We start from the raw sequence: 19,068 nt of genomic DNA on the forward strand, positions 1-19,068 counted from the left end.
TTAACACATGATGGCGATCGGTTTATTTTCTCCCTCAAAAGATAGTTTGCGACTTTATTCTCACAAAACAGTGTCTGAAGTAATGCATGTGCACGAATGAGAGCGAGTTATGATCGATGTGATTTGTACAAACATGTTTCCGGAGCAGATCCGGCGATCAAGCTCTGCGCAATCGTGTGACGACCACAATTAAGAGGATAACAACGGTGAGAAGCAACGAGGATCGAACTTTTTCTTCAAACTGATCCTTGTCGTTGGCCGTCGGGTTCTTTTCCTGCAGAGTCTCCGGCGGCAGAAATATATCAGTCACAAGTGACTGAAACTGCTCAATGAGCTCCATAACTTTTGCTCTTGTGATGTCCATAATCCACCTTATAACACGTTTAGCGAATTCTGGCTCTTGGTTTGAACTCTGAGGCAGCAGCCCTTCATTCCCACACACAGATAAATCTGTACAAATGTATATAAATTGGTAAAACTAAATTAGAAAGTTAAGCTAAATTTCAACTTAATTATCCTAAAACATGGTTAAGATGCTAACACACCAGGTAAATTGAGTTTAAGGTTGCCAGAAACGCATACCGGAGGAGGGAGGCTGTCGGAGCTTCTTAACCAACTCATTGTTGGTAACCGCATCCCATAGGGCTCTATCAGACGACAGGGAAAGCACCATCCTCTACACTCGAGTTCGATTTTTCAAGTAACATTGAAGGAAGAAAAATAACCCGAAAGTTAAAAATAAATAAATAAACCCTTAAAAAAGCAGAGTCGAATCACTTTTGGGATAAGCATTTAGTGGCAAAAACAAGGCAGCACCTTAACAGAAGGATCAGTTTGCAACGATTGGAAAGCATCGTAAACTTTTCTGTGTCCATAAGATAGCAACTTTCTTGTAACACAAGAATCTAATATCGGCTGAAGCCACTGCAACTCTGACTGAGACGAACTAGTTATTCCCTGCAGAAAACTGCTCAACAAGAAAACATGATCAGAAATATTCAATCGCTTACGCCTCGGTTTTTACATCCATTTCTTCATTCAACATTCGTTGAATTTAGCGAGTTATTGGTTCCAACGCAAATCCTTAACACCAAAAGAGACCATAGTATTAGTTCGTTTTGATATAATTAATAAGATAGTTCCTGAACCCAATTTGCTCTCCCATCTTTTTCATTAACAAGAAATTTCCCTAAAAGCTTCATCGGTTTACCAAAACATGAAGTTAAAATATGGTTAGACAAATTATATCATTAGAAAACTACCTAAACCAATAAGTAAATCAAGCTAATTAGCCTGGTTATTTTCAAATTTAACGTTTACGAAGAAAGTTGAAGTTCCAATTATTTATAAGCACATGCAAGGTACCTTGATTTTCCGACGTGGGATTCAAGTCCCATGAATTTGAAATTGTTTCATGAATACCACATTCTTAATTAATATAGGTCTAGTAAAATTGTGTTTGACAGCCTAGAAAACATAGTATTTCTGTAAAATTAATAGTACTCGTCACCTGAGAAGAGCAAGGATTGCATTTTCGACTTCGAATCGGGACGGAACTGGACCAAAAACGGAGCTCGGCAACGACGTCCGGCTTGCTCTCTTGTCTTGTTCATGTTTTCTGCAGGTCTCACTCCCAGAGTCACAGAAGCAGTATGAACCAGTGCACGAGGGTTTGATGGGTCTCACTTGAACACTGCTACTGGATGGAACTGGAAGATTGTTGGAGGAGGAGGAGGAGGAGGAAGAAGAAGAATGTCTGACGTGGATGATAGGCATGGTTCCTCCTCCCATGGCTAATTGGCTTATTGGCTAATTGGCTATGGCTTCCTTTTTCCTTTTTCTTAATTTCTTCACTATCTAGTTTCTTGTTAGTGTTGGTTTTCATATCTACACGTCAACGATTCAACACCTTTCTCTTGTAATACAATATAACCCATCTACAAGCCCATGCTCATAGCTTTTGGGCTGGGGACAAGGACATTTCTGATTTTGTTGTAAATGTGGGTCCATGCCTACAAGTGAAATAGCGGAATTCTCCCCAACGCATTATTTTTCACGAGTGAGCGGTTAAGATTTAAGATAATAAGATTTGGTTAAATCTGGATGTTTGCTTTTTGTGTCTTGATGCGCAGGAGAGCATCACTTAGGGAAACAGTTGCATCTTATTTGGAAGTGCTTCTGGAAAGGCTAAAAGTGTTTTCTAACAACCAAAACGTTTTTTAAGTAAGTTTGATCAAAAAACTTATAAGCATTTATGGGTAGACGCTCTTCTATAAAATATGCTTTATTAGGAAACACTTTGATAATTGATTCAATAAAAATATCAGCATGTTTATAATAAAAATACATCTAGCAAAAATCCTTATGAGCACATAAGCTTATAGAGAATCAATTCCAAACGGGTTGGAAATAGTGTTGTGGTCGATGGATTTTGCTTCATGTACATAGGAAGATGATTTTCACACATCAGTTTTAACTTCTTAACTACCGTACCTTTTTTTTTATGTGGCCGTCAAATTCAATAAACCAAACGGTAACAAGACATAATTAAATAAGAATATTTGAGAAGTTAAAACAGGTGTGTGCTTATCATTTCTGTCATGTGATACAAAGATGAATACTGAGTTGTAAGTGGACGGTTAAAAGAGTGAAATAAAATTTTGGAGTAATTTAGTTTCCCTTGGGGAACAAAGGACACGTGGAGTGTTACGAACATGGCCCATGGCGTTCGAGAGTGAATGAAGAGCCGAAGACGACGCCTTGCGTTCAGAAACAGATTTGGACACAATTCCTAAAAAAAATCCTCCACATTTTGGAGTAATTTTTCCGTTTCTTCAATCTCAAGGTACATTTTCCCTCTCTAATTTCCATCTTATTTGATCAAATAATGTGTGTGTGTGTGTGTGTGGATATATATGTATATGTATATGTATATTTGTATATATGCGTGTGTTTATATAGATTGATATGAATGTAGAAGAAGGAGATGGCAGAAGGGAATCCGCAATCGAGGTACGTGAAGCTAACGAGGGAACAAGAAGCGCCATCCGAGGATATCACCCCTGGAGAGCTCAACCAGCCCATTCAAATTCCTCAGGTCCTTATTCTAATTTTATTTTTTGGGTGCAGATTTTGTGAAAAAAATGATAAATCTGGATGTTGGTTTTCGAATTCTTAGAGATTTCGTGAGCATGCGTTCTCATAGCTCATCGGTTTGGTTATAATCAACACTCATGCAGACGTTTTCTTGTTGTTCTTTTGACAGTTAGGTGTCGAGAAGTGCTTGGAATGTGGGCAACCCCTACCAGAAAGATACCAACCCCCAGCTGATGAAGATTGGACAACCGGGATATTTGGTTGTGCTCAAGATCCTGAGAGTTGTAAGAGTTCATTTGCTCTTATCACTTTTTCACTTTCATTGATTACCTTAATCACACAAGATGAACAATGTTATATGTGACCCGATGTTTTAGAAAAGTAGGAAGTTCATTGCTTGCAAGATGCAACCTTTTCTCACCTCATCAGGTCATAAGGCTTTGCTTAGCAAACAAGGAGGAGTGTTTTATTGTTCTAGCTGAGATGATAATTTGTTTATATTTTGGATGAAAAAAGAAAAATTTCTTAGATTTCAGAATATGTGGTCGAGTGGGATGAGATAGAAGTCACTACCTTCATGGATTATCTCCTGTTACTTACACTTCCATGGTCATTAGTTAATAATTCGTTACTTTTTGTGTTTGTGCTGCAGGCTGGACTGGACTTTTCTGTCCATGCGTGTTGTTCGGGCGTAATGTAGAAACCATACGAGAAGAAATTCCTTGGAACAATGCTTGTGTTTGCCATGCCATGTGCGTTGAAGGAGGAATTGCAGTTGCAGCAGCAACAGCATTTTTTCACGGTGTTGATCCTAAGACCTCAGTTCTCATCTGCGAGACATTGCTATTTGCCTGGTGGATGTGTGCAATCTACACAGGTCTGTTTAGGCAGTCGTTGCAAAAGAAATATCATCTCAAGGTGAATTTCAGTTCCTACATATTTTTTTCTTCTTCAAATTACATGCAAAATAAATCCGAAAATGGGAACAAATAGGATGGAAAATCAGATATATTTCCTTTATCGTCTACTTTTATAAGGCGAAATTTATGTTTTCTGACATTTAATGTACAGCTCATGATGGAGAATTGATGTCTTAGGATGAAATGTTGATTTGGGACTCTCCAAATGATAGCCGGAATTAATATGCAGACGTGCATTGGGCGGGCATGTGTGTGTGTGTTTGTGCCTCCGGTTCAAGCTGGACTTAAATTGCCTTTTCAATATTCTCAATCAATAATCTATATCGTCTGCTACGAATCTTGCTCGCTGGTTTTACATAGAAGATTATCGTTTCTTAATCGGTGTTTACTTTGACATCATGTACTTTCATATATTTGCTTGACGTTTCAGATAAAGCAAAACTTTCAATTATCGACGAGTTTCCCTACATACCATGAGAAAAAGAAGGATTTCGAGCCCTTAGAGCTTTTTTCGTAAGTAACTTTTTACCTATCTGCAGGATTCACCGTGTGATCCATGCATGGTGCACTGCTGCATGCACTGGTGTGCTCTATGTCAAGAGCACAGGGAGATGAGGAACCACTTATCTGATAACACAACCACAACAATGACCGTTGTTTCCCCTCCACCGGTTCAAGAGATGGACTCCGGCGAGAAGAAGGATGCTGAAGCTTCGTCTTCAGAGTCTCCTGGTCATCCAAACACCAATATGGAGTTGGCTCTGCAGCCTGTGTAGCATTCCCTTTCGATATAAAACGAGTCAATAGAAGATCAACCGGTGCAGAATTTTGATGACCCGGATTTCGTTGTTAGGATGCGAAATCTGCAGGTTTTTGAGAAATTTTTTTTGCCAATGAGGATTGTTATTGGCGTCAATTTGAATATCAATTTCATTGCACCCATGATTTTGCCTTATATTTTGTCACATCTTTGCAATATTAACAAATTTTAATTCAAAAAGTAAGCTAGAAAATTCAAGGATTTTTTCTTGTATTATCAACCTCTTTTGATGGTTGTTGATGCTGGAATCTCTAGGCCTCGTTATGTCTTATTGTAGTTTCTCTTTGTTAGAGTTCATCACTATTGTTTTTTTACACAAGTGATAGAGCGGAGGGAGGAAATCAAACCAAAGACTTCAAGTACGTGAGTAAAGGCAATCACTGTGCGTTCTTTATTCTTTTAAAAAAATGGACTAATTGGTGGTTTCGTCGTGTCAGTCTACCCTTTCGGGAGCTAGGTTGGAAAGATTTACAAATGCATTTTAACTTCTCCCTGATTATCACCGTGTAAATTATCAATGTCAAAATTCAAACTCAAGACTTGCCGTGTGAAATACAATATAAAATTTGTTCCCAATCAATGCCACCACCGGATCTCAAGTCCGAAATTCCGACCCGAACCGACATAACTTTTCTACTTTTGCCACCTCCTTCCCCGAGGCCCTCTTAAGCATTTTCGCCCCCAAAACCAGGAGCAGCAAGACCGCTAAAGGGTTCAGGGTTTTACCTCAAACCCCCCCATAAACCCTAAAACCAGAGACCCCCACAACCATGACGCGCTTCCCTCCACCCTCCACGCCACGCCTCCTTTACACCCTCTACAGATCTAGAACGGTGCCGTCTCCTCCTTCCCCGTCCCCATCGGCAGCCTCTTCCCTCCTCATCGGCTCCTTCCACTTCCGTCAATTCTCCTCCGGCAACCTCGCGCGCGCCAAGGAGGACAAGGAGCCATGGTGGAAGGACTCCATGGACAAGCTTCGGAACATCGGAATCTCGGCCCACATCGACTCCGGCAAGACCACTCTCACCGAGAGAGTTCTGTTTTACACCGGGAAGATCCACGAGATTCACGAGGTTCGAGGCAGAGACGGCGTGGGTGCGAAAATGGATTCCATGGATTTGGAGAGGGAGAAGGGGATCACCATTCAGTCTGCTGCCACTTACTGTACTTGGAATGGCTATCAGGTGATTGCAATTGGGTTTTTCCTTTTCGCTGCCCTGAAAAGTAATGGAATTTGAATGAAATGGGACTTATTTTAATGATTGGCAATGGTTTTTAATAAGTTGGGTTGTTCAGTTTTATGAATTTGTTGAAAATGGAGAGGTGATCGCTTTGATATGCTGCCAGAATCAGTGTGGGTATCAATTACGAAGTTCTTTTCCTTGTTGGTTTCATTTAATTAAGAAGTACTAAAATTATGAGTCGAAAGAAAGATAAATATATGTTCTGAATCAGTGAAAAATTTACTATACAAGAAGATTGAGTTGCAATTCTGTTTGTTGCTTCTGTCTACTATACTTTGAATGCGTAAGAGGCTTGAGTGAGTTTGATTTCATGCAAGACAGGCTGTGGAAGTTGGACCTGGGTTTTAGATTTCGGTTAAGACCTGGGAATAACAAAAGGAGTAAAGAGCAAAATAAAATGTTACATTAGTTTGGCATTAGTTGGAACAACCGGTATTAAGTACTGTATGCTGCTAGAAAAGGAAATAAATTGTTGGAAATTAGCAAGTAAGATTGAGATCATGATTTCGTTTCTTGCCTTCTCTTCAGTAAAACTATTTATTGTCGAATATTGTCGAAAAGTTAAGTGAGGTTAGGAGTCTTACTTTTCATTCCAGAATGAAATAATCTCTCTCTTTTTTTTTTCATCATTTGCATGTTCTTATGTATCTTATAGAACCTGTATTTTGGTATTGCAGATTAACATAATTGACACCCCAGGTCACGTTGATTTCACCATCGAGGTTGAGAGAGCTCTGCGTGTCCTTGATGGTGCCATTCTTGTCCTTTGTAGTGTTGGTGGAGTGCAAAGTCAGTCAATTACTGTTGATCGGCAAATGAAAAGATACGAGGTTCCAAGAATTGCATTTATAAACAAACTTGACCGAATGGGAGCAGATCCCTGGAAAGTTCTGAATCAGGTACATTTTGAAATCAACTAATCATGGAAATATCACAAAATTTGGGGTTTATTCGTCGTTTTTCTGCAAGCGAACATAGAGCATTCAGTACTGTTTCCTTTGTCATATTGAACATAAACCAGTAATTAATGTCTCAGGATACTGGCCATCTTATTATGCCCTGAGCTTTTCAGTTATGTAGTACACCCTGCAGAAGGAATTGATTTTGATGGTTACGTGTTTTGATATCTCTATTTCTAGGGATGTAAAAGTCTTTGGTTGATATAATTGTTGTTTGCCAGATTTAGGTGATTAAATTAAGTAGGAATTATGAATAGTCTTTAGTTGGATTGATTGGCATCAGCTTCATTTTCAGTAGGTTGCCGAATGCATGGTTGTAAATTTGTGCAACAACCTGATACAGAGGCGTAGGTTTTCTTTTTGTTTTAAACATTTAAAGTAGCAAGCTAAATGCCACAAGTTTCAGCTAAGAATACTTAACAAGCTAGATTCCCTTGATGATTGAGTTATGAAATTTGATAGGATAGTTGTACATGATACATAAATTATTTTTATTTTTGAACCTTAAAACTGTTGTGGTAATGAAATTGATTCTCCTGCAGGCACGGGCTAAGCTCCGCCATCACAGTGCTGCCATGCAAGTTCCAATTGGGTTGGAAGAAGATTTTAAGGGTCTTATTGATCTTGTGCAGATGAAAGCTTACTATTTTCATGGTCCCAATGGGTCTGTTTTTAATACTATTGTGTTTTCATTGTTCCTTTTGAATGTGTATTGCCATTTCTAATTTTTTCCTATTGTCTTGTTGCATCTTTTAGTGAAAACATTGTTACTGAAGAAGTTCCTGCTGATATGGAGGAGTTCGTCACAGAAAAGAGGCGCGAGCTAATTGAAGTTGTATCTGAAGTTGATGACAAACTAGCTGAAGCATTCCTTGATGATGAGCCCATATCACCTACTGATCTTGAGGTACTTTGGATCAAATTCAAAAGAAAAATTGTGAAAAATGAAATGTGTTATGGAGTATTTTGTCTCGATTTATGTTGGTTTTGGTGTTTGGTTATTTTTTACCATGGTGATGGTTTGGTATATTTTTCTAAGAAATTCTAAGTGGTGATATTTCTACTGTTTGTTTTTGTTCAATGGAAATTCGTTGTCCATCTATATCTTTCTTTCTGTGCTCTTGAAGTTTGAAAACTTCTGTTCTCTTTTGAGTAGGAAGCTGTGCGGAGGGCTACTGTAGCAAGGAAATTTATCCCTGTGTTCATGGGTAGTGCATTTAAAAACAAGGTACTGTCTTTTGATCTTTAATTCTTATTTTAAATATCTATTCCTTTTGATTGATATGTGCATAAGTGGTTACATTATCTTGCCATTCCCCATAACTCAAATTCAAACTGCCCTTGGGTTAACGTCTTCAAATAATTTTGATTGCTGAAGATTACACTGCATTATATTTTATACAGTAGTGGCTCCTAGATTAAATAATATGTTGTTTCTGAACAGATAATTTGGTGATTGCCCAGTGGGTATGGATATCTAATCTGTCTGTATTTACTGTTTAGGGACTTTTCGCTCCTCTTATAAATAGTATATATCCTTTTTCACCAGTTGCAAATGATTCTGTATATGCTAATTGCTTGTGCCTCTGAATAATTTTCTTCATCTTCTGCCATTTATGGATTACAGGGTGTACAGCCACTTTTGAATGCTGTTCTTAATTATTTGCCTTGTCCGACTGAAGTCAGTAACTATGCTCTTGACCAGACTAAGGATGAAGAGAAGGTATTAAGTTGATGGAAATTAGTTCTGATATCTTTTTTCATTCTCCAAACCTGCCTGGGTAATAAAAGAACTTCCACAATGATGTAGGTTACATTGGGTGGAACTCCGGATGGGCCTCTTGTAGCATTGGCTTTCAAATTGGAGGAAGGGCGTTTTGGTCAGTTAACATATCTAAGGTATCCCCCCAGATGTGCTGTAACGGTAGCATAGCTTTTCTTATTTTTGTATTTATGTATCTAACAATTATTTTGTTGATGTAGAATCTATGAAGGTGTCATTCGGAAGGGTGATTTTATTTTTAACATTAATACCGGTAAAAGGATTAAGGTGAGTTCAAGGAATATTCTGTTGCGTCTCATAGTTCTCATTTCAAATTAAGCCTTTGTGCCTTGTGGATCTTAATTTGCAATATTTGTATCGTGCTACCATTTTTTTTTCATCTATCTTCTGGAATTGATTTTTCATATCAATTATGTCTTGCTGAGTTTGATTTTCGCGAAACAGGTTCCTCGCTTGGTTCGGATGCATTCCAATGAGATGGAGGTTAGTTTTATGTTTAAAGTTATTGCAATTTAGACTTTAAATAGCCATTTCACTGATGTCATCATTTTTTGTGGTGCATTTCATCTTCAGGATATTCAAGAGGCACATGCTGGGCAAATCGTTGCTGTTTTTGGGGTGGACTGTGCATCAGGTTTGACTTCTTTTCAAGGGCAGGAATCACAGTTTTTCTCTTTTAAAATGGATAAAGGAAAGATATACATTTACTCGATTTACACTAGCTGCATTTTCCTCGTATGAGATTAAGAGGAAGGAGTAGTCTCGTTTAATTTAAGAGAGGGATATGTCAAAATGGAAGTTAAATAGAGTCATAAAAAAACTAAATTTTCTGAGTCAAAGTTAAGTCATAACTCTCTAATTGTGTGCATGACAACTAATTTGGGCGAAGCCTTATGACCTGGATATTAACATTCTATTTGTCTTTATTTATTGTTTTTTAATTTACATTAATATCTTCTGAGACATGTTTTCTTGTATCTTCAGGAGATACCTTTACTGATGGGTTGGTTAAATATACAATGACTTCTATGAGTGTCCCTGAGCCAGTGATGTCGTTAGCTGTTCAACCAGTTTCAAAAGATTCTGGAGGACAAGTGAGCAGATTTCTTTCGATTTTGTGTGTTGATGAGTTGTTTGTGTGTATTATTATTCAGTGGTGCTTACATCAGTCTATTTCTTTCTTTTTTGCTAGTTTTCAAAGGCTTTGAATCGTTTTCAGAAAGAGGATCCAACATTTCGTGTTGGCTTGGATCCTGAGAGCGGACAGGTCTGATATTTGAATGTTTAATATGATCCTATTTTACAATCTGGTCTACAAAGTATATTTTCTCCACTTCAAGAAACAATTGTTGTGCCTAACCATTACTGTTCCTTGAGTAGACAATCATCTCTGGGATGGGAGAGCTGCATTTGGACATTTACGTTGAACGCATTCGGAGGGAATATAAGGTACCTGGCTTGTTCTCATTTTGCAATATATATTGTCAGATATATTGATTCTTATTCTCATACGTGTTAAACAGGTTGATGCCACTGTTGGAAAGCCTCGTGTTAACTTCAGAGAGACTGTTACTCAGCGGGCTGAGTTTGATTATTTACATAAGAAGCAATCTGGAGGACAAGGTCAATATGGGCGGGTATGTGGGTAAGTCCAATGATGCCTTTATATGCACGATAATTGGATCTGATCGTAGTTATGCAACACTTACATGAATTTTTACTTGTACTCAGGTTTGTAAATCTGATTTGGTGTTTTCTCACCTGTTTGTAATATTACTTCTTCTATTGGTATGTTGCAGGTATATTGAACCACTCCCTGCTGACTCACAGACCAAGTTTGAATTTGAAAACATTATTGTGGGACAAGCTATACCATCAAATTTTATTCCAGCTATTGAGAAGGGTTTCAAAGAAGCAGCCAATTCGTGAGTCCCCCCCCCGCCTGTTCTTAAGAGTTGATTATACAAGGAAAGATACTCCGATAGCTCTTCAGGAATGTTTACCCTGTAAAATTTACTAGATTGGTACAATGCCTTTGTCTAAATGTGTGTCCCTTGCTATTGGTTTGCTCATAATGCTATCCCTTGTGCAGCGGTTCATTAATTGGACATCCAGTTGAGCATGTTCGTATTGTATTAACCGATGGCGCTTCCCATGCCGTGGACTCCAGTGAACTTGCCTTTAAATTAGCTGCAATATATGCATTTAGAAAGGTCCTTGCCATATCCTTTCATTGGAGTGATTCTTTAAATAATTGATTTAGCCCATGCTCTCTTTGCCTTTATGATATTTTACTGGCAACAAAACTTTCTCCACTCCGGTTACTATTTATATTGAGATCTGAAATATTTAAACAGTGCTATACGGCGGCAAGACCAGTGATATTGGAGCCTGTTATGTTGGTGGAATTGAAAGTACCTATAGAGTTTCAGGGTACTGTTGCTGGCGATCTTAACAAGTGAGTGTTTTCGACTACTTTCATGAAATACGCTATTTTTTCTTTGATAATCGAAATGTATGGGTTAATCACCAACTTATTAACATGTATGGGTTAATCACCGACTTATTAACTGAACATATTGGCACTGTCATTCGATAGGAGAAAAGGTATCATTATTGGAAATGACCAGGAAGGAGATGACTCTGTTATTACTGCCCAAGTAAGTATTGCTTTCGGTCGTGTAGTTTGCACAGCTTGATTTTAATGCCACTAAGAAAATTTGAGGAAAAGAAAATGTTGCAGTTGGAGTTAGTGTCCCCAAGCTTCTTAACAATTTTATGATCTGATTTTTGTCAAGACATTTGGCAGATGTGATATTTCTTGCTATTATCATTATCATTAGCATTTAAATTTTAATTTGGCATTCGTCTGTTTCGAAGAATTGCTTACGTAAATAAACATAATAAATGTTGTAAATTACCTCGTTAAATTTGATTCTAGCATTGTTTGCATTACGTTAAATTAATGGCTCTTTTTTATGAGTGTCATTAAACAAAATCGCGTAATTGGCTCTTTAGGTCCCTCTGAACAACATGTTTGGGTATTCGACTTCTCTTCGGTCAATGACTCAGGTAATGAAGAACATTCTCTTTCTGGTCCAAAAATTTTCATTTTCCCAAATTCCCACTCGAAAAAATATCACGCAAGATTAAAAAATATTTGTGTGTGCAGGGAAAAGGCGAATTCACAATGGAGTACAAAGAGCACTCGCCGGTTTCTAATGATGTGCAGGCGCAACTGGTCAAGAACTACAAGGGCACCACTGCTGCTGAATAGCTTACGACGTGCAGATGGAATTGATAAACAACTACAAGAGCACCACTGCTGCTAAACAGCAAGTGTTTCGACCGATACGTTTACTCCTGCCGGAGGCCGCTGTTTTTTGTACAACGCTGTTTTTCGACCTTCAATTTTGTTAAATTTTTTAGGAAGAAAGAGTCAGGTAATTTGCATGATCCATAATTTTGAAAGACCAGAACAACCCTAAATTGCTTATAGGCTGATATTCTGCATCAACTGTGTATCATATAGTTTACACTTTTCCATTATTTTTGGTTGAATAATTTTACTATTTACCATTAAATAATATTAAAAGTTCGCCCCTCATAGATGTATGGAATATCCATATCCTTCTTTTTCTCCATTTTTGATGCATTTTGTAATGTGCTTCAACTCTATTTATCCATTGAAACAAGGAAAATCTCCCTAAAATTTGTTTAGTTATTAGTAAAATAAAGGGCAAAGGTCAGGTGGTGGACGCTGAAATTTGGGGGCTATATTCTGGACCGAAATTTGCAGTTGACAAAATTATTTCAAGATTATGTGTAGAGATGTATTCTGGACTGAAATTTGCAGTTGACAAGATTATTTCAAGATCATGTGTAGAGATGGATTCGGTTTGTGGTTAATTTAATCAATAATTTGATTGATACCAGTTTTCATCTCTTGCTATTGAGACAACTTATGATACCATAGTCGAATGTGAGTGGGTGCATGTTTATTTGGAGAATAACATGGTGGTGGTTGGTACTGTCAAAATTGGAGCTATAATATGAATCTTAGGTAACATTATCTTGAGAAATCCTATTGATTGGATTAGAACTCGATTATTTGAAATGATGGGAGTCCTTAGGACTCGAATTATTTGTAATAACTATTTGAGCTAGTTTTTGGAGTGATCCACCCCCTTATTTTACCAAAAAAATAAATAAATATGAAATGGGAAATGAGTTCCACCACATTTTTCTTTCATGCACACTTCTGTTTATTTCTAGCATTTTGATCGAATAATGTAAAGGAGAATTAGCGTATGGAAGGAGAAAAGACGTGTGTAGAAATCATTCTCTTTGTAATTCCAAATTTTTAATAGACCTCCTTCCGATATTAACCGCAAGCTTGCCCATTTTGAATAAGCAAAACAAAGAGTGTTATAATATCTAAAGCAAAATTAATTGAGAGATAACTGCATTCTATGTTTTGTGTTCAATTCTTCTCTCCTTGATATCGCTCGAAAATCCAAAATCCAGCAAAATCCGAATGAGAATTCTGATAAACAATTTTAAACTGGCAACAAAATACTAATTTGGATTCGACGTATTTGAAGGGTGGATTGTGGTGGTTGGTTATAAAAAATAATCAACGTGGCAAAAGAAACTGCTGCTACGTCGTTTTGTAAGAAAAAGATGACCCAAAGTAGCGTTACGTTGTTGGAATGTAAATACAATACCAACAAAATACAGGCAAAATCAAGAGGCCAAATTGGTAAATATGAAATTGCTATATATATACACACACACACACACCACCCTCAAATGCTCCATACGAATCAAGCATCTCACACCAGTATAACAAAGAGAAGAGAAACATAGAGAAAATGAAGAGCTCAACAATTTTCTCAATCATTTTCCTTTTAACAATTTGCTTGGCCACTGAAGCTCAGCAGTGTCGTCCGAGCGGCCGAATTCGAGGCAAGAAGGCCCCTTCTGGACAATGCAACACGGAAAACGACTCCGACTGTTGTGTCAAAGGAAAAATGTACACAACCTACACCTGTTCACCGCCTTTGTCCGGACACACCAAGGCCTATCTCACTCTCAACAGCTTTGAGGCGGGCGGCGATGGAGGCAGTCCATCGGAATGCGACAACAAATACCACAACGACAGCACCCCGGTTGTGGCGCTGTCTACTGGATGGTATAGCGGCGGAGGAAGGTGCCATAACAACATCACGATTAGTGCGAATGGACGGAGTGTGGTGGCGATGGTGGTGGATGAGTGTGACTCTACTATGGGATGTGATGCAGAGCATGACTACCAACCTCCATGCCCTAACAACATTGTTGATGCCTCAAAGGCGGTCTGGGAAGCCTTGGGCGTGCGCAAGGAGGACTGGGGTGGCCTCGATATCACATGGTCTGATGCTTAGCTACATGTTCATATTCTTGCTCTTGCTTTTATCGCTTTTATGTGTGTATGTACGTGGATTGTGTTTTGTAATATGTTGCTATTATGACTGTGTTTATGTGAACATAGTTTTCTTATGTGATACATAAAACATCCCGTTTTGTTTCTCGGTTTGGTTTTGATACAACGATATATTTACACTAAGAGGGCAAGTAGAGGAAATAAATTGATATCAAACTCGCTATTCATTCGAATTTAAGACATTTTACTTACAAGTGAAAAGAAATATTATTGGACTGTAGTGCTAAGTGGGTCGTTTAGTTTTAATTAGGAGAATGGGTGACAAGCCTTCAATTGAAATACAATAAGAAATGATGACTGGTGTATTTTCAATTAAGAATTTGAGAGATTTTAATAGATTTATAAATTCATTGAGTTTAAGGGAGTTTAATTGATTTGTGAATGGTTAAATTCCATTGCAAAATCTCTAAAATTCTCTAAAATTCCTCAACTTTTTAAGATTCTTTAAAATAAATTCCTAACTGAATACACCAGGAATATTATAGACTTATTTGAGATCCTAATTGAATACATCTGGATTTCTAAGAATTTTAATAAAATATTTTAAAATCTTGATTGAATACATCTTGAATTTCAAAGAATCACTTAAAATCCGGATTGAATACCCCCTAAATTCATTAAAAGAATTAAAATCCCTCAAATTCTCAATTGAATACGCCGACGAGTTTCACATGTCAAGTTTTTTAACCGTATGATTTTGTCACTGAGTATTGAGTATTGTCACGTAGGTTAACTGAACCATTATCTCTTGAATAAGAAGAAACAAAGGGAAGCATATTCTCAAATCACTCTTACAAAATGAAGTAGCCGCCTCTAACAATCAGTAATCACCTCAACATTCTTGTCCTAAAATTTCCGAAGTACAGATTCTACAACCAAATTGTTGAGGTAAGTCAATTCATAGGGGGCGGTGGCAGAGGGTTATTGAGAGGCGGAGGTGGGGGCATTGACGCATGTTGCATGTTGGGTGGCCTCATCTGAGGGGGAGGGGGCGGTCGCCACATAGGTTGTTGGTTTCCCATTGCCATAGGTGGCGGAAGCGACCTTGGAGGAGCTGGAGCGGACTGTGGAGGAGGTGGCGGCATGTTTGGCGGCGGTCTGAATTGCTGCATTTGAGGTGGAGGCATTTGACCTGGTTGCTGTGGCTGACCTTGCCAGGTTGGTTGTACAGCCATCTGCATGGGTGGGAAACCCATGCCTTGCGGGGGTGGTGGGCGAAGAGGAGGAATACCGAGACCACCATTTGCGAAAGGTCGTGGAGGCACAGGAGCACCCATGGTACCATTGGACTGAGGACCGTTGGCAAGTGTTGGAGGACCACTAGCAAACAGTGTATGAGGCCGGCTTTTTGAAGTAGGATTGCTTGCAGCCAAAACTCTCTCTGCAAAGTAATAGCGGTAATTTAGTACTGTCCAGCAATAATGAAGTTTACCTATTAAAATCTATAATTTTTGTCTTCCCTGAAGGCTAACCCAACTACAAACAGTTTTCGCTTGATTTTGTTTTTCCCTTTGTTTGATTTTAAATTAAGTTAACCCCGAGTAAAAACTTAACGCATTGCATTTTTCACATCATGGTAAAAACAAGTTGTACGGGTCTCACTATTTATTCATTTAACTACCATGGTCTAACGCCTCCGTGTTATTAAAGTAGAAGCTTTCATGTAACCGAGACAAATTACAAACACTAAAGCAGTGGCTAAGTAAACAAGAGGCCTCACCTGCTGGAGTACCATGACGCTCTCCTCTAGTATCCTTCTTATAGGCATATGACACTGTTATTTGACGATTGCACAGATACTGGCCATTCATTGCCTACACACCAAAAAAAAAAAAAAAAAAAAAGGGAAACCAAATTCAACACATGACAAAGACCATTTCGACAAAGCATTGCCACAACAAAGAAAGACCATTAGATACATGTACAATGCAACCAAAATAACATCCTTCAGACTTTAGGCTACAAAACCAAAGAAAACATTTCCACAAGCCTTTGTATTTCCGTAAGGATAACAGCACAGAACCCTGAACAGTCCTCAGCAGATATTAAGCTATTACTTACAAGTAGAGCCCTACCTTAGATGCTTCAAATATTATCAAATTTTATGAGGAGTTGATAAATGAGAGACAAGCACTTGCTTATCCAAATATTGTTGGTTTCCAGCTTGCTTACAAAAAATAAACAAAATAGAGAACAGTAAAAGAAACATACCTCAATAGCTGCATCAGATGCCTCAAAAGAATCATAACTAATGAAGCCAAATCCACGGGAATTTCCAGTATCAGGGTCTCTCATTATCTAGAAAAGAAAATTACCAACATTACAGTCCACATAAGAATCACAGTTAACACAGAAAATGAATACCTGATAATGACTTATTGCATGAATATACCCTCCAAATACAGTCACAAACATAATACTGTATCACTTCACGATAACAGCCAAGCATTTTCTTTAATATAAAAGGAACCATGAAACAAGAAAAACTTAAAAACATGATAAAAATACTTTCCAAGAAGTTATTTTATGAAAAACTGTTGAACATAAAATGTTAGCCGATGAAAAGACATGCTGATACAGTACCTTTGGATTTGTAACTATGACTCCAAATGCACTGAATGTATCGTAGAGAAGCTTCTCATCCACATCCTACAAGAAATATTGGGTAAGAATGCAAAACATTAGAACAGATGTCATAGAGTATCTATTAACAATACAGATTTTGAGAATGACAAAACAACTTACAGGATCGAGATTTCCAACGAAAAGGTTTGCCCCTACATCCAAGCTCTTTTTGTCTTGGGATGCCTGAAACCAAGAAAACACAATCCATCAAAATTCCAATACATACATGATCAGCGGCATACAGTGACTGAACGGTCAACATAATGATTTTTCCCCTGTTAAATGAGTTCTCGTAATACTAGCTTCTGTAGGGCACAAAACACACCAAATGCAGAAATGTGATAACTAGAAAAAAGATAGTTCAATACCTTATTTACACGTATTGGTTTGCCGTAAAGTTTGATCATATTAAGCACCTTGATTGCCTGCATAGCAGTAAAATTTCAACAAATCAATAACCAGAATTAGAGAAGTTCAACACAAAAAGAGGAGCTAAAGAGTAACTAAAGAACAGGAGCACATCGTGGCTCATTGCCAACACTTACATAATCAGCATCCTCTTCACTACGGAATTCAACAAATCCATATCCTTGATGAAGGTTTGTCACTCTATCCTTGGGAACATACACATTCACTGAAAGATGAAGAAGCACAAACATTAACACAATATCAATTGGATCGAGTTCATATTTTTCTTTTCATTAGCAAGTTTCAACACGCATACAAGCCTACAAATACCACCACAAAAGGAAATTTGATTAAAGTCAATATATAATTTCATGTTTCGGCATAGGTCAATAGTCATTTTATTTTCTAACATAGATCAATTGAAACAATTCTCTTCTTCAATTAAGGTCAATAACAACAACTTTCCACTCACTAAGGTAAATACCGCTTGCTAAACTTTCTTACGTCTACTTAAAAGCGCAAATTGTTGTTGAAATCAATCCTAATATCGAAAATATTTTGTGACCTTAAACAAATTACCCCATAATACAACCATCTAAATCTACAAAAGCAGGATCTGATAGATACATACCAACAGGGCCAGCTTGAACAAACAACTCCCACAGCAATTCTTCGGAAACCTGAAATCAATCAAAAGAAATTAGAAGAAATCAAACAAAAGTAAAACCCTAGCTGCTCAAATTCCTCAACTTTGCCACGAAAACTAGGAAAATGGAAAAGCCCAAGTCAGAAAAATGCAAGTAGAAGGAAAGGGAAGGAGAACCTGAGGGTCCAGATTGCCGACGTACGCAGTGGCGTCTTGGTTTCTCTCGGCGGAATGTTGGCCGAGCAAGTTGGCTCCTACTCCCGGAGCTATTCGAGTCGTCATTCTCTGCAGAGTAGAATTAGAATACCGCCCCGAATGTTTGGGAAGGCGAAAGAGGAATTGGGGGGCCTGATGTATGGAAGCGCTGCCGGAGAGTGGATATGGCGGAGTTGCAGCTGCCGGAGGGAGGAGGAAGACGATGAGAATTGGTTTAGGGTTTTGGGGTTTATTTCTCGTACCCTCTAATATAGGTCTTGCACCCAAAGACAAACCTTCTCGTTAGTTATACGCCTTACATTACAACAACGAAGAAAAATAAAAATATTCATTTAGTGTTTTTTTTTTTTTTTTTTCAAACTATAGAAATTTCGATTAAATTCGAATCGAAACGTTTACATCAGATACCAAAGTGTTGAACAACCACTTTGGTTCAAATCATTCCAACTATGAAGGTCACCTTCCTTAAACACAAAAGATGTCACTAGATACGCTACCATATTACAAACATGAGGAGCAAAACAAAATTGTACTGACGGCTATATTTGAATTTTAACATTTGTTTATACAACGACATATTTATATTAATATAAATTTACTTTGAATAAAAACTAAGTTAGATTGAGTTTTCAAGTATAAATACTTGGTTTACGAGAAACTTATAATTGAACGATTTATAGCTTTCAAAACTAAAAATATCTATAAATAAAAATATTCATTTAGTTTTGTTTTTTCAAACTATAGAAATTTTGATTAAATTCGAATCAAAATATTTACATCAGATGCTAGAGTGTTGAACAACCACTTCGGTTCAAATCATTCCAACTATGAAAGCCACCTTCCTTAAACACAAAAGATGTCACTAG

General features: G+C 37.7%; 5 protein-coding genes across 5 annotated transcripts; 3 read left to right on the plus strand and 2 right to left on the minus strand.

The window, feature by feature from the left end:
• Positions 1-1,902, minus strand: LOC103439017 (uncharacterized). The gene is made up of 4 exons (XM_008377563.3): positions 1,511-1,902; positions 817-967; positions 583-676; positions 1-450 (listed from the first exon to the last, which is right to left on the minus strand). The coding sequence occupies exons 1-4, from the start codon at positions 1,789-1,791 to the stop codon at positions 158-160; spliced, it is 819 nt and encodes a 272-aa protein (XP_008375785.3). The 5' UTR covers positions 1,792-1,902; the 3' UTR covers positions 1-157.
• Positions 1,903-2,719: 817 nt separating this feature from the next.
• Positions 2,720-4,958, plus strand: LOC103439018 (cell number regulator 6). Its single transcript, XM_008377564.4, has 5 exons — positions 2,720-2,845; positions 2,978-3,097; positions 3,266-3,380; positions 3,749-4,014; positions 4,556-4,958. Exons 2-5 carry the CDS (start codon positions 2,987-2,989, stop codon positions 4,790-4,792), a joined length of 729 nt encoding a protein of 242 aa, XP_008375786.1. The 5' UTR covers positions 2,720-2,845; positions 2,978-2,986; the 3' UTR covers positions 4,793-4,958.
• A 504-nt stretch (positions 4,959-5,462) lies between these two features.
• LOC103439019 (elongation factor G-2, mitochondrial) lies at positions 5,463-12,429 on the plus strand. The gene is made up of 20 exons (XM_008377565.4): positions 5,463-6,020; positions 6,758-6,979; positions 7,582-7,703; positions 7,796-7,946; positions 8,196-8,267; positions 8,667-8,762; positions 8,850-8,938; positions 9,023-9,089; positions 9,267-9,305; positions 9,396-9,456; positions 9,807-9,916; positions 10,015-10,089; positions 10,203-10,271; positions 10,346-10,467; positions 10,622-10,747; positions 10,915-11,035; positions 11,180-11,280; positions 11,422-11,482; positions 11,841-11,894; positions 11,995-12,429. The coding sequence occupies exons 1-20, from the start codon at positions 5,607-5,609 to the stop codon at positions 12,097-12,099; spliced, it is 2,277 nt and encodes a 758-aa protein (XP_008375787.3). The 5' UTR covers positions 5,463-5,606; the 3' UTR covers positions 12,100-12,429.
• Positions 12,430-13,634: 1,205 nt separating this feature from the next.
• On the plus strand, positions 13,635-14,393 carry LOC103410114 (kiwellin-1-like). Its single transcript, XM_008348874.4, has one exon. It carries the CDS (start codon positions 13,697-13,699, stop codon positions 14,246-14,248), a length of 552 nt encoding a protein of 183 aa, XP_008347096.3. The 5' UTR covers positions 13,635-13,696; the 3' UTR covers positions 14,249-14,393.
• Positions 14,394-15,024: 631 nt separating this feature from the next.
• LOC103439020 (uncharacterized) lies at positions 15,025-18,514 on the minus strand. The gene is made up of 9 exons (XM_008377566.4): positions 18,164-18,514; positions 17,972-18,020; positions 17,478-17,566; positions 17,301-17,357; positions 17,053-17,115; positions 16,891-16,956; positions 16,519-16,605; positions 16,028-16,121; positions 15,025-15,688 (listed from the first exon to the last, which is right to left on the minus strand). The coding sequence occupies exons 1-9, from the start codon at positions 18,266-18,268 to the stop codon at positions 15,201-15,203; spliced, it is 1,098 nt and encodes a 365-aa protein (XP_008375788.1). The 5' UTR covers positions 18,269-18,514; the 3' UTR covers positions 15,025-15,200.
• Positions 18,515-19,068: the final 554 nt, after the last annotated feature.

Source organism: Malus domestica, chromosome 07 (assembly GCF_042453785.1).
Source record: "Malus domestica chromosome 07, GDT2T_hap1".
NCBI classification, from domain to species: Eukaryota; Viridiplantae; Streptophyta; class Magnoliopsida; order Rosales; family Rosaceae; genus Malus; species Malus domestica.

Bases quoted from the DNA above. Each gene is read 5' to 3' on its own strand.
- LOC103439017 (XM_008377563.3), bottom strand. From the start codon at position 1,791: ATGGGAGGAGGAACCATGCCTATCATCCACGTCAGACATTCTTCTTCT. The intron at 968-1,510 runs GTGACGAGTACT...CTTGTTGAGCAG, and splicing joins GCAATCCTTGCTCTTCTCAG to TTTTCTGCAGGGAATAACTA. The intron at 677-816 runs GTGCTGCCTTGT...ACTCGAGTGTAG, and splicing joins AAACTGATCCTTCTGTTAAG to AGGATGGTGCTTTCCCTGTC.
- LOC103439018 (XM_008377564.4), top strand. From the start codon at position 2,987: ATGGCAGAAGGGAATCCGCAATCGAGGTACGTGAAGCTAACGAGGGAA. The intron at 3,098-3,265 runs GTCCTTATTCTA...TTCTTTTGACAG, and splicing joins AGCCCATTCAAATTCCTCAG to TTAGGTGTCGAGAAGTGCTT. The intron at 4,015-4,555 runs GTGAATTTCAGT...ACCTATCTGCAG, and splicing joins AAAAGAAATATCATCTCAAG to GATTCACCGTGTGATCCATG.
- LOC103439019 (XM_008377565.4), top strand. From the start codon at position 5,607: ATGACGCGCTTCCCTCCACCCTCCACGCCACGCCTCCTTTACACCCTC. The intron at 8,763-8,849 runs GTATTAAGTTGA...ACAATGATGTAG, and splicing joins AGACTAAGGATGAAGAGAAG to GTTACATTGGGTGGAACTCC. The intron at 11,895-11,994 runs GTAATGAAGAAC...TTGTGTGTGCAG, and splicing joins CTCTTCGGTCAATGACTCAG to GGAAAAGGCGAATTCACAAT.
- LOC103410114 (XM_008348874.4), top strand. From the start codon at position 13,697: ATGAAGAGCTCAACAATTTTCTCAATCATTTTCCTTTTAACAATTTGC.
- LOC103439020 (XM_008377566.4), bottom strand. From the start codon at position 18,268: ATGACGACTCGAATAGCTCCGGGAGTAGGAGCCAACTTGCTCGGCCAA. The intron at 16,957-17,052 runs GTAAGTTGTTTT...TATTTCTTGTAG, and splicing joins TCGTTGGAAATCTCGATCCT to GATGTGGATGAGAAGCTTCT. The intron at 16,122-16,518 runs GTATGTTTCTTT...TTTGGTGTGTAG, and splicing joins CATCTGATGCAGCTATTGAG to GCAATGAATGGCCAGTATCT.